Here is a 13,049-nt window from a genome sequence, read left to right as displayed (position 1 = left end):
CTTGTGTTTTCTTACACAAGAAATAAATAAATAAATAAATCTTATTTATTTTCAATTTGGATGATCTGTCCGTTGGTGAAAATGGGGTGTTAAATTCCCCTACTATGATTGTGTTACTGTCGATTTCCCATTTTATGGCTGTTAGCATTTGTATTGAGGTGCTCCTCTGTTGGGTGCATAAATATTTACAATTGTTAGCTCTTCTTCTTTGATTGATCCCTTGATCATTATGTGGTGTCCTTCTTTGTCTCTTGTAATAGTCTATATTTTAAAGTCTATTTTGTCTGATATCAGAATTGTTACTCCAGCTTTCTTCTGATTTCCATTTGCATGGAATATCTTTTTCCATCCCCTCACTTGCAGTCTGTATGTGTCTGTAGGTCTGAAGTGGGTCTCTTGTAGACAGCATATATATGGGTCTTGTTTCGATATCCATTCAGCCAGTCTATGTCTTTTGGTTGGAGCATTAATCCATTTACATTTAAGGTAATTATCGATATGTATGTTCCTATTACCATTATCTTAATTGTTTTGGGTTTGTTATTGTAGGTCTTTTCCTTCTCTTGAGTTTCCTGCCTAGAGAAGTTCCTTTAGCATTTGTTGTAAAGCTGGTTTGGTGGTGCTGAATTCTCTTAGCTTTTGCTTGTCTGTAAAGGTTTTAATATCTCCATCGAATCTGAATGAGAGCCTTGCTGGTTAGAGTAATCTTCATTGTAGGTTTTTCCCGTTCATCACTTTAAATATGTCCTGTCACTCCCTTCTGGCTTGCAGAGTTTCTGCTGAAAGATCAGCTGTTAACTTTATGGGGAATCCCTTGTATGTTATTTGTTACTTTCCCCTTGCTGTTTTTAATATTTTTTCTTTGTATTAAATTTTTGATAGTTTGAAGAATATGTGTCTTGGTGTGTGTCTCCTTGGATTTATCCTGTTTCGGGCTCTGTGTGCTTCCTGGTCTTGATTAACTATTTCCTTTCCCATATTATGGAAGTTTTCAACTATAATCTCTTCAAATATTTTCTCAGTCCCTTTCTTTTTCTCTTCTTCTTCTGGGACTCCTATAATTCGAATGTTGGTGTGTTTAATGTTGCCCCAGAGGTCTCTGAGACTGTCCTCAATTCTTTTCATTCTTTTTTCTTTATTCTGCTCTGTGGTATTTATTTCCAATATTTTATCTTCCAGCTCACTTATCCGTTCTTCTGAGTCAGTTATTCTGTTATTGATTCCTTCTAGAGAATTTTAAATTTCATTTATTTTGTTGTTCATCATTGTTTGTTTGCTCTTTATTTATTCTAGGTCCTTGTTAAACATTTCTTGTATTTTCTCCATTATATTTCTAAGATTTCTGATCACCTTTACTATCTTTACTCTGAATTCTTTTTCAGCTAAACTGCCTATTTCCTCTTCATTTGCTTGACCTAGTGTGTTTTTACCTTGCTCCTTCATTCACTGTGTGTTTCGCTGTCTTCTCATTTTGTTTAACTTACTGTGTTTGGGGACTCCTTTTCACAGCCTGCAGGTTTGTAGCTCCCATTGTTTTTGGTGATTGCCTACAGTGGGTAAGGTTGGTTCAGTGGGTTGTGGAGGCTTTCTGGTGCAGGGGACTAGTGCCTGTGTTCTTGTGGATGAGGCTGGATCTTGTCTTTCTGGTGGGCAGGACCACCTCCAGCAGTGTGTTTTGGGGTGTCTGTGACCTTAGTATGATTTTAGGCATCCTCTCTGCTAATGGGTGGGGTTGTGTTCCTGTCTTGCTAGTTGTTTGGCATAGGGTGTCCAGCACTGTAGCTTGCTGGTTGTTGAGTGGAGCTTGGTCTAAGCATTGAGATGGAGATCTCTAGGAGAGCTTTTGCCATTTGATATTCTGTGGAGCCGGGAGTTCTCTGGTGGACCAATATCTTTTACTCAGTTCTCCCACCTCAGAGGCACAGGCCTGACAGCCGGCCAGAGCACCAAGACCCTGTCAGCCACACAGCTCAGAAGAAAAGGGAGAAAAAAGAAAGACACAAAAAAGTAAAATTAAGTTAAATTAAAAAGGTATTCAAATAAAAAATAATTTTTAAAATAAAAACATAAAAAGTAATAAAAAAGGAAAAAAAAAGAAAGAAAGAAAGAAGAGAGCAACCAAACCAAAAAACAAACCCACCAATGATAAGTGCTAAAAAATATGCTAAAAAAAAAAAAAAAAAAAACGGACAGGCAGAACCCTAGGATAAATGGTAAAACAAAGCTATACAGACAAAATCACATGAGGAAGCATACACATACACACTCACAAAAAGAGAAAAGGAAAAATATATATATATAGTTGCTCCCAAAGTCCATCGCCTCAAGTTTGGGATGATTCGTTGTCTATTCAGGTATTCCACAGATGCAGGGTACATCAAGTTGATTGTCGAGATTGAATCCATTGCTCCTGAGGCTGCTGGGAGACATTTCTCTTTCTCTTCTTTGTTCCCACAGCTCCTGGGGTTCAGCTTTGGATTTGGCTCTGCCTCTGGGTTTAGGTTGCCTGAGGGCGTCTGTTCTTCGTTCAGACAGTACAGGGTTAAAGGAGCAGCTAATTAGGGGACTCTGGCTCTCTCAGGCCAGGGGGAGGGAGGGGTACGGAATGCAGGGTGAGCCTGCGGTGGCAGAGGCCAGCTTGACGTTACAACAGCCTGAGGCACACCATGTGTTCCTCTGGGGAAGTTGTCCCTGGATCACGGCATCCTGGCAGTGGTGGGCTGCACAGGTTCCTGGGAAGGGAGGTGTGGATAGTGACCTGTGCTTGCACACAGGCTTCTTGGCCTTAGCATTTCATGCCCGTCTCTGTGGTCCACGCTGAAAGCTACAGCTCGCGCCTGTCTCTGGAGCTTGTTTAGGTGGTTCTCTACTCCCCTCTCCTCATGCACCCTGAAACGATGGTCTCTTGCCTCTTCGGCAGTTCCAGACTTTTTCCCGGACTCCCTCCCGGCTAGCTGTGGTGCACTAGCCCCCTTCAGGCTATGTTCACGCAGCCAACCCCAGTCCTCTCCCTGGGGTCTGACCTCCGAAGCCTGAGCCTCAGCTCCCAGCCCCCGCCTGCCCTGGCGGGTGAGCCGACAATCCTCTCGGGCTGGTGAGTGCTGGTTGGAACCGATCCTCTGTGCAGGAATCTCTCCGCTTTGCCCTCTGCACCCCTGTTGCTGTGCTCTCCTCCATGGCTCTGAATCTTCCCCCCCGCCACCCCCACGTCCCCACCAGTGAAAGGGCTTCCTAGTGTGTGGAAACTTTTCCTCCTTCACAGCTCCCTCCCAGAGGTGCAGGTCCCATCCCTATTCTTTTGTCTCTGTTTTTTCTTTTTTCTTTTGCCCTACCCAGGTACGTGGGGAGTTTCTTGCCTTTTGGGAAGTCTGAGGTCTTCTGCCAGCATTCCATAGGTGTTCTGTAGGAGTTGTTCCACATGTATATGTATTTCTGTTATATTTTTGGGGAGGAAGGTGATCTCCACATCTTACTCTTCTGCCATCTTGAAGGTCTCTCTCCTCTTGCCCCAGCTCTGACACACAGCACATCTCTGGATACTGCCCAATGTCCCCTGGAGGGTAAAATCACCCATTATTGAGAACCACTGGTACAGACTACTCCTTCAAAGAGTTTTATCAGAGAGAAATGGGGTGATGGGAGTATGTAATTAAATGAGGGTTTTGTTTTTTTTCTTTAGATGGGAGATATCCCCACCTCTTTGTATACTGCTGGGAATGGTCTATGGTGAGGGAAGAAAATTTGATGATGCAGAAGAGAAAGGTGGCCCTTGCTAGAGCTAGGGCTTTAAGGAAGCAAAAAGAGAATGGAATCCAGTCCAGAAGTGGAGAGATGAGACACACAGACACATAAGGGCACTGACTCTCATCCAGTGTAGTGGAAGGGAAGGCAAGACATATAATCACAGAGGCAAGCAGGTGGCCTCCATTTTGGTGGATGTATGTAGTGGTTTTCTTCCCAATGATTCTATTTAATTAATGAAATAGGAAGCACAGTCATCTGCTGAAAATGTAGAAGAGAAAGCAAGTCTTGGAGGTTTGAGGGGAGAGGAGAGGGTATAAAATAGTTAACGTGGAGAGAAGAAGAGTGAACTGACTAGGAAAACGTTGTCGGCTAAGCAGCAGTAGGGCCATAAGGGAGACCATGATGTGTTGCCAGGAAAAATTCTTGCAAATGTAGACTGAATCTCTGTGTTCCACAGTGTTAACTGTATCACAGTGAGCACAGACTGCCCTTGTGCTTAGCTCACAGCTGGCATGTTGCTCAAAATGTGCCCGTTTGTATTCTACCCAGAATTCCCTGCTATGCAAACTCTCCCCTAAAGAAGAAAGACTTAATTTGCCAGGATGGGGCTCCAGTGGCTAGCTTCTACGCTCAGCTTTGTCTCTAGCTGTGTGACCATAGGCAGGTTACTTCACTTCTCTGAGTCTCCATGTTCTTATCTGTAAATAGACAAGGCTAAGCTAGATGATCACTGATCTAGATGATCACCCCCATTGTCCCATCATTCCACAGATATTTACCAAGAGCTTACTGTGTTTGGGGCCCTTTCCTGCTTGATAAAATGGCAGTGGTGCCATCCTGCAGCCATAAGGAAACAAGAGAATTGAGACAAGTCAGCCCAGAGTCCTGTTCCATAGCTGAGCATCACTACACATTCCAGTGATTTCCTAGTTTGTGAGGCAATAAATGTAACTCATAGACTGAAGAATAACTGTAGCTAATGACACTTGATTCATTCAGCAAGCTTCAAGTGGCTTCCATGCTTCAAAACCTCTGTCAGTGACCCATGAACTACGTGTTAAAATACCAGCTTCTTATAGGAGTGGAAATATTCAAATATACTTATTGAACACCTACTCTCTGCCAGGCTCTATTCCAGCAATACAAAAATGAATAAAATGTCTAGAAAAATGACATAAATGAACTTATTTACAGAAATAGACTCACAGACATAGAGAACAAACTTACCAAAGGGGAAAGTTTGAGAGGGATAAATTAGGAGTTTGGGAGTAACCTATACACACTACTATATATAAAATAGATAACCAACAAAGACCTACTGTATAGCACAGTGTACTATACTCCAAAACTTGTAATAACCTATAACGGAAAAGAATCTGAAAAAGATTTATATATATATATCACTTTGCTATATACCTGAAACTAACACAGTGGCAATTTTTTTTAAATAAATTAATTTTAATTAATTAATTAATTAATTAATTAATTAAATACTTAAGAAAATTTTAAATGAATAATATGCAAGCCTGCTGTCAAGTTCACAAACTGGGAGTAGACGCAGGGATAAATTTTAATACAACCTAGATGGGAAAGGCTACTGTAGAAATATGAACAATGAGCTTTAGGAACACAGAGCATAGCACAACAATTTCTTTCTGGGGAAGCCCAATAGGGCATCCACAAGGAGAAGCTGATATTTGAGTTGGTTTAAGAAAAGGAGTAAAAATGGTCCGAAAGAGGGAGATGGGGAAGGACATTCCAAATAGAGGCAAGAGCGTTCGCAAAGGCACGGAGTTGGGAAAGGGTCTGGCATGCCTAGAGCTGGGGTGGGGCCATCTGGCACAGGTGGAAGGTGAGGTAAGGAATTTGGTTTTTAAATAAGGGAGTAACAAACCCAGCTTTTATTTTTTAAGGCTGGAACTCTGGCAGCTACAATATGTCATAAACAACATGTAGAAATCATTCCTGGCATACCACTTGGGTAATAACACTTATTCTAGTGAAATAAAATAAAAACTATAGTCTTTAGTTGAGAAAAATCTGTAAGGTAACCTTCACCTTTGTTCCTTTTCTTCCTGGACGTCCATATCCATCTGGACCAGAAAGACCCTAAGAAGATGATACATAATGAATTGTAGAGTCATCCACAACCACACTTGGTCGATAAGATTATCTGAACTCTTGGACAAATCAGCAGTGCAAGGAGATGGGGAAAGCAGAAGGAGCTTGGTGGAGGGTTGGAGGGGCTTGGTGGAGATTTACCCTACCTTTACAGGATAAACACTAAACTACCTTCATAGGCTAAGGAGGGGATAAGGGTTTAAAATTTTAAAAGACTATGAGATAAAACTTTAAAAGACTAAGAGATAAGTTTGTGTGTGTGTGTGTGCATGTGTTAATTTTTAACCCTCTTTTCAGCAAGATTCTGACCTCAGCAAGATGCTACCTTGGTTGTAGGAAGCCAAGTCATTGTACAAAGTTCCCCCTGGGCTAACCTTGCTTTCTTTGCAGGATAAAATAACAATGGAAGAAGTTCCAGAATTGCTAAATCTCTAGGGATAAAGAGAAATCTGGGGGGCGGGAGGAAGATTGGGATAGAGGCAATGTCGTGAATATGATATAAACCTAGACACACTTGAATTTTTATGCCACTTCCAGCACTGGTTCTATGAGTGACCTTGGCCAAGTTACTCAGCCTCTATAAGCTTCAGCCTCCTCACCTTTTAAATGGGGATAATAATATCATCTACAAAGCATGGTTTTTGGAAAGATTAAGTGGGATTGTGCATGGAAAGCACTTAGCATGATGCCAGGCACAGAGAAAGTACTTGATAAGTGGCCATTATTCTGCTGCTGGTGGCGGCTGGAGTATTGGTGATGTTGGCAGAGGAGTGTAATGGTGGTGGTGACGGTAGTGGTAGAGGGGTGGTGATTCATGGTAGTAGTGGTCACGGTGATGGTGATGTTGTTGGAGGTGGTGGTGTTGGAATTTGACATGGTGTTGATGATGATGGTCACTATGAAAATGTGGACGATGCTACTGGGATCTTAGCATCTGTACATATAGACAGTGAGCATCCTATAATAAAGAGTGAATTCAGAACCTTTTAGTTGTTCTTTGCTGAATGGACAAAGACTGTGCCTAAATCAAGTAGATCAACTGAGGAAAAAATATTTTTAATTTTAAGCCACAAGAATCATGGCTATGACCTAAGGAGGAAAGTTTGAAATATTAGAAAATAAAAAGGAAGGTAAAAAAAAATTCCAGAAATAAATTACTAAGGGGGAAAAAGGATGCAAATGAGGTTCAGTTGCTGTTACACCAGCTTCTCTCTGTTTAAGGGCATGCAGGGCCTCCAGCATCTTCAACCCCAGAGGCCCAAACTGTATATTTTGGAGATGCCCCCTCTGATGTGACACCTTCAAGAAAGGCATTGCTCCCCAGCTTTTTCTGTCCCAGAGAGAGGTCAGTAGGCACAAGCTTTACATTATTTTAAGTCAAGATATTTTAAAGCTAAACAGCGTTAACTTCATCATCTGACTTGAGTGTAGATGCATTTGACAGTAATCCTATTTTTTTTCCCTTTCCGCATTTAAGTTTAAGCTTCTTAGGCCTGTTTTTGTTTCCTTTCCTTGCTAACAACTGCAAGTTCAGTGCGGAGTGCAAAACAGCTGCAGGTCCTTCCTACTGTTGATGAAAGAAATCTCAGAAACATGAGTTGGAAAGACAGCATTACTCTGTATTATAAAGCTAATTCCAGTGAGGTAGTGAATTGAAAATACTCATGAAATAACTAACTTGCTCTCATGTTCAGAGTGATGACTAAGGTAAAAATGCACAGCCCTGCAGATCATCCCTGGTCTCCAAAGATTATTGTTGTGCTCTGAATAATCAAACACAGACCCTTAAAACTTGCAACTCTGATTGGCTATCTTACTTGTTTTTTTGGAAAAAAAAATGTTTCATTGAACATCTCTGTATTCCTAAAGACTCAAATGCTTGTAAAATATCTTTGTCAAACAGAAGAGTCTCTTTGGAACTTCCCTCTTCAACAACATGTGAGAAGGCAAAATAAATCCCGAGACACCTTTGGATTCTTTATTGATATAAGGAGTTTGGGAGTCTTTGAACTATGCAGATTCACAACAGCTCTACTGATGATCATATCATATTTGTAACCCCAAATATTCATCAAGAATGTTAGAATTTTGTGTGGAACAAGAACAAATAACAAGAAATTCGATCAGCAGTCTGAAACAGAGAAACTAGACTTACAGGTTGACCCCTTGGTCCTTGTAGACCCGGCGGTCCTCTTTCTCCTGCATCACCAAGCTCTCCCTTTTATAATAAAAGGTAAACATGAAATTAATTTTCTGCTATGAGTTCATGCAATTTTATGCCATTTTCCTTAGAGGTTTTATACTCCTTTCAAGTCCTCTTGGCATCATCCTACAGTCTAAGGTCAATATCTTCCTCTAGACTTTGTTAAATACAGGTAACTAACAAATATAGTGAAGATTTTGGTACTGAAAATTAACAAACCAGGTATGCAGCACGAGTTAAAAAATTTTATATTACTATGGCTTTTTCTAGGTGTAAGTGTATGAATCTATATTTGTGCTGAGTCCATATGTTTATCCATCTATTGATGTATCTTTGTCTACTAATATATGTGACCATCTATCCATCCATCTTTCTATATGTCTGTCTAAATGTCTTTCCTTCTCTGTATACATCTATCCAGCTACCAGATAATGGACAGTCAATATCACCAAGGGACTTCCCTGGTGGCACAGTGGTTAAGAATCCACCTGCCAATGTGGGGGACATGGGTTGGATCCCTGGTCCTAGAAGACCCCACATGCCGTGGAACAACTAAGCTCATGTGCCACAACTACTGAGCCTGCGCTCTAGAGTTCCCAAGCCACACTACTGAGCCTGTGCACCGCAACTACTGAGCCCACATGCTGCAACTACTGAAGCCCACGCGCCTAGAGCCCGTGCTCTGCAACAAGAGAAGCCACCGCAATGAGAAGCCCGTGCATCTCAATGAAGAGTAGCCCCCGCTCGCCGCAACTAGAGAAAGCCCGTGGGCAGCAACGAAGACCCAATGCAGCCAAAAAAAAAAAAAAAATCCAAAGCCATGTGAAGTCTCTATTATCACAGAGTACTTATTAAAAAAAGATCCAAAGCCATGTCAAGTCTCTATCATCGCAGAGTACTTATAAATATATATATACATATATTTATATATATATATATATCATTACCAAGCACATCAGACACTCATGTTGGAAATGATCACATAAGGAGATATTCATATAAAAGATTCCAAGTTGCAGTCTAGGAAGAGTGTGTTTTCTGACATTTACCTTCGTTCCTCTTGGTCCATCTTTTCCTTTTGAACCATTTGGCCCTGGAGGCCCAGGATTCCCCTGTAATAAGACCATGACCCAAATCATCTCTAATGTTTGATACAATTAATTTTATCCTCCAAAGTGCATAATAGACATATTTAACCTCTGATCTGGGAATAGAGGTAGGGCAGTAAGGTGTTCTGTGCAAGAGGCCACGTCCTCCACATACCAAGAATTACCTGTCTACTAGAGGGAAAAACACCATCTGATTAAGAGACTGGGAAGAAAAAAGCCTGGACTTTTACCCACTCCAAATAGAAAATATGATCAAATGAGAACGAAAATGATATGATCAGTTATGGGGCTTGACTTTTCCCAACCAAGAGAGAGATGGCTTAGGCCATTCTGAATCTCCAGATACACTAATCCCTGGCTTAAGTTATGCTGCTTGGGTTTTTAAAGCTATCTCAAACGCTCCTTCTTTAGGAAGCCACTCCTGATTGCCTGCCTCAGCCTGATCTGACCCTTCTATGAACCACGGGATAGCGAGTGAGGGAGGCACTAAACAGGCACTAGAAAGACCCAAGCTGGCAGCCAGTTCAGCCACCTACTATCCAGATGAAAAGTTATTTGATCCCTTTGAGCCTCAGTTTTCTCCTCTATAAAACTGGGATAATTTTAAGCAATGCTTCCTTATATGTTTGTAAGGAATGAATCAGTCATTTATGGTCCTTTGATACTACTATTTTTTTCTTTCACTATAAGTAAGCATGAGCATGTGTTACACACCCCTGTGGCTCAAACCAATCTCATTCATCACTATATTCCAACAATATACTTAGAGAAGAAGGGGTACATAGCTGGTGATCAATGTCTACTGCCTCGAATTAGCTATTTCTAGAAATTCCTGATACCCACAGATCCTAGAACAAACAGTGTAGCTTTACGTTATCTGTCCAGGGACACGCAGGACTATTAACTGACCATTGATAATGAGCAGCTGTGTTGAGCTGTTATTTTGTCAAACCTACCTGAGCACCCAGTAAGCCTTTTTCTCCAGAAATTCCTGGTGGTCCTCTCCTTCCTCCTGGTCTCTGGTCCACAGATGAAATTAAAATTCAACCAATTTTTATAGAGTTATTTATTTTCCATGTAACCACAAAATCATCTTGGATGCTGATGGAAGTACAAATTAAGGTGCTCTGACCCATCACTATCCCATGTATCACACTTGAATCAAGCAGCCTCTGCCCTCTGAAGCACCCCAACTCACTCACTCCAAACTCCCTCCATCTGAAGCAGGATGTATCTATATTTTTAATCACCTCTCCAGTTGAATCTGATGAACACTAAAGTTTTAAAATTGCTTTTATATTTTAATTCACCCAACTAATTTTACATCCTAAAAGGGAAATGAGAGGAGCTGCTGGGATACTGATCTCCTTTGAAAAATCAACCTTTCCCTTATCCACACAAGGACTAAGGACAAGCGTTCGCATTCTGATATTACCAAGAACCCAAACACATTTAATTGGCCTAATCTCACTGGGTACATTGCTGGGGAGTTGTTCATTTTCTCCCCAATCTATTTGACTTTACCGATTTTTGACACTTTAATTTTTCTCCAGCTTTTCCGAGAAATTCTTTCTATTAGAAGCATTGATCCTGGCTTCTATACTCCTGGGTGAGGTATTGTAATTATCTGTTTAAACAGACCATCATACCCACACCCCAGTGGGAAGGTGAGAATCAAGGGGAGTTTTTATGTATTATCTTACTCATGGTTGCTCCCCTTACATTCAGCTGTATAATAAAGTGAACTTAAAGAAGTCCAGGACACAACATCGGTGGGGGGCAGGGGGGTTCCACATTTGAATTAAGCCAGTGATCAAAAGGAAAGCCAAAAATATCTCTCAGTTGTTTCCCCCTAGATTCAGATACTATTTTCTATCATAAAATAAGTACAATTTCTAATAACCCACTTCTTTCTTTAGTACTTTTGTCAAGTAGAAAAAACAGCAGAAACCTTCTCAATGACAATCTGACACTCATAGGAATTTCAAAAGTGTGGAGTATGATTCAATGTGTTAGTAAAATTTTTTGTTTTAAAGTTCCCCTTTTGAGGATCCTTGGAAACAATTTGGCTTTCAAAATAAAGATGCAGAAAGTGTTCCAGAAGGGTTTACAGAATGACATATTTGGGTTATGCTTAGAAGATTACAGAAGAACTGGCTGGAGGTTTAATTTCTGGTTATCATCAATAGCTTGCAATGCCCCACCGGACTGAAATCCTTCAGGGCAAGACCCTTGCCTTAATGGTCTGAATGACCCAGGCATATTTACAAAGTGCCCTCTGTATACCTGACACTCAATAAATACTTTGCTGATTTTTCCTGCCAAATTGAATACAATTTTAATGAATTAAACACTATTTGAGTAATTTGCATACACAGCTTCAGAGGCAGTAGTTAAGAGCATAGATTTTATAACTAGACTGCCTGAGTTTGAATCCCATGTCTATCACCTACAAAGCTATGTGAGCTTGGCCAATTTACCTAACTTCTCCATCCCCACTCCATTTCTCCCCTGTAAAATGGGGATGATAAAACCTCCCCATTGAAGGATTAAATGAGTGCATGCAAGCACTAAGGGTCATACATAGGACATAGTAATTGCTCAAAAACTATTAGCTACCAGGGTTTAACCTGCCCAGAAGAGAGGCTATACAATTTTCTTTGGGAGGCCCTGGGAGGGAGGCATCCTAGACCATTCTGATATATGTTAAATCCCTATCAGAGAATCTAAGTTAAAATTTCAAACAAGTAGTCTTCAGCACTAAAAACAAGTTCCCTGATACAACCTGTGAGCCTGGATACCCAAGCTCTCCTTCGTAACCCCGTTCACTGGATTCTCCACGCACACCCTGTCAAAACGAATAAAACTTAGTGAGTTCGCCAGGCACCTTCAGTGTCCCTATTGAAGGCAACCTTCCCTGCAAGGTGTCACTTGAAAGCCATAAGAAAAAGGCAAAAAAGATCTGCGTGTCTGCGTTCAGTCCCCTTAGGATCAGAGTTGGAGAGGAAATTGCGGGGGTTGGGGTGTGGTTCCCACATATTTGGTTAGGAACATGCAAAACCACATTTTTACTGTCTTTCCCAGTCTCCTTCCAATACCTAAGCTAGTGATGGAAGCAAAAATCCTTCGTTTAAACAACCCAAACTCCCATTTTACATAATAACTGGTTCCTAAAAGTGCATCCACTCCTTTTAAGGGATGTGGGCTAAATGGTCGCTGGTGTTAAGGATGCTTATCCCATGTGAGGAAACTCAGAATGTTGAGCACAGCGACAAGTGTGACATTTTGGAACAAAAGCACAAAAAGCACACAAAGGAATAGCAGAAAACTGGCTTTAAAACCCTACAGATTCTTACAGCATTAAGCTCATTTTCTAGGCAAGGGGTGAGCTGTTAAACTGATTCATCTGGTAACTGATTTAATTTCTCCCTCAAATATCTTCATTTCTACAGAGGAGATGTGTTTTCTAAAATTGAGGGTAATACCCACTCTGTGAATGATGCTGCCTTCTTTCTCATGTTGCTCACATGTTGGCTAGGTTACTGATTATTCATAGATTTGCAAGGAGAAGAAATCCTAAACTAAGAATTAGTCAATTTGTGGATCAAATACTAGTGCTTCTTAAGTTTTTTAGACCATTCAGATAAATGAGAAGCACCTCTATTGATCATTACGGTTAAATCATTCTGTTCTTCAAGAGTTAATATCTAGATTTATAAATGTGAATCAAGTCTTAAAAAGCATGTAGCTAGAAATTTTGAAACAGGTTGTGAAATGTTGTTTAATCTGCACATCACATTAGTGACATTCATGGTGCAACACTTTGGAAAACAATATGGCTCTATACAGCAAAGGTCGGACTCTTTTATTGT

General features: G+C 40.8%; 1 protein-coding gene across 1 annotated transcript in view; it reads right to left on the bottom strand.

The window, feature by feature from the left end:
- Positions 1-13,049, bottom strand: part of LOC309659557 (collagen alpha-4(VI) chain-like) — a 142,831-nt gene that overhangs the window by 56,920 nt on the left and 72,862 nt on the right. Inside the window, 3 exon segments of the mRNA XM_082459442.1 lie at positions 5,803-5,853; positions 8,021-8,083; positions 9,342-9,348. Of these exon segments, the coding sequence (XP_082315568.1) occupies positions 5,803-5,853; positions 8,021-8,083; positions 9,342-9,348 (121 nt within the window).

This window comes from Balaenoptera physalus (assembly GCF_965194825.1).
Source record: "Balaenoptera physalus genome assembly, chromosome: 4".
NCBI classification, from domain to species: Eukaryota; Metazoa; Chordata; class Mammalia; order Artiodactyla; family Balaenopteridae; genus Balaenoptera; species Balaenoptera physalus.
The sequence above is the reverse complement of the archived record's forward strand: the minus strand, read 5'-3'. Positions and strand labels throughout refer to the sequence as shown.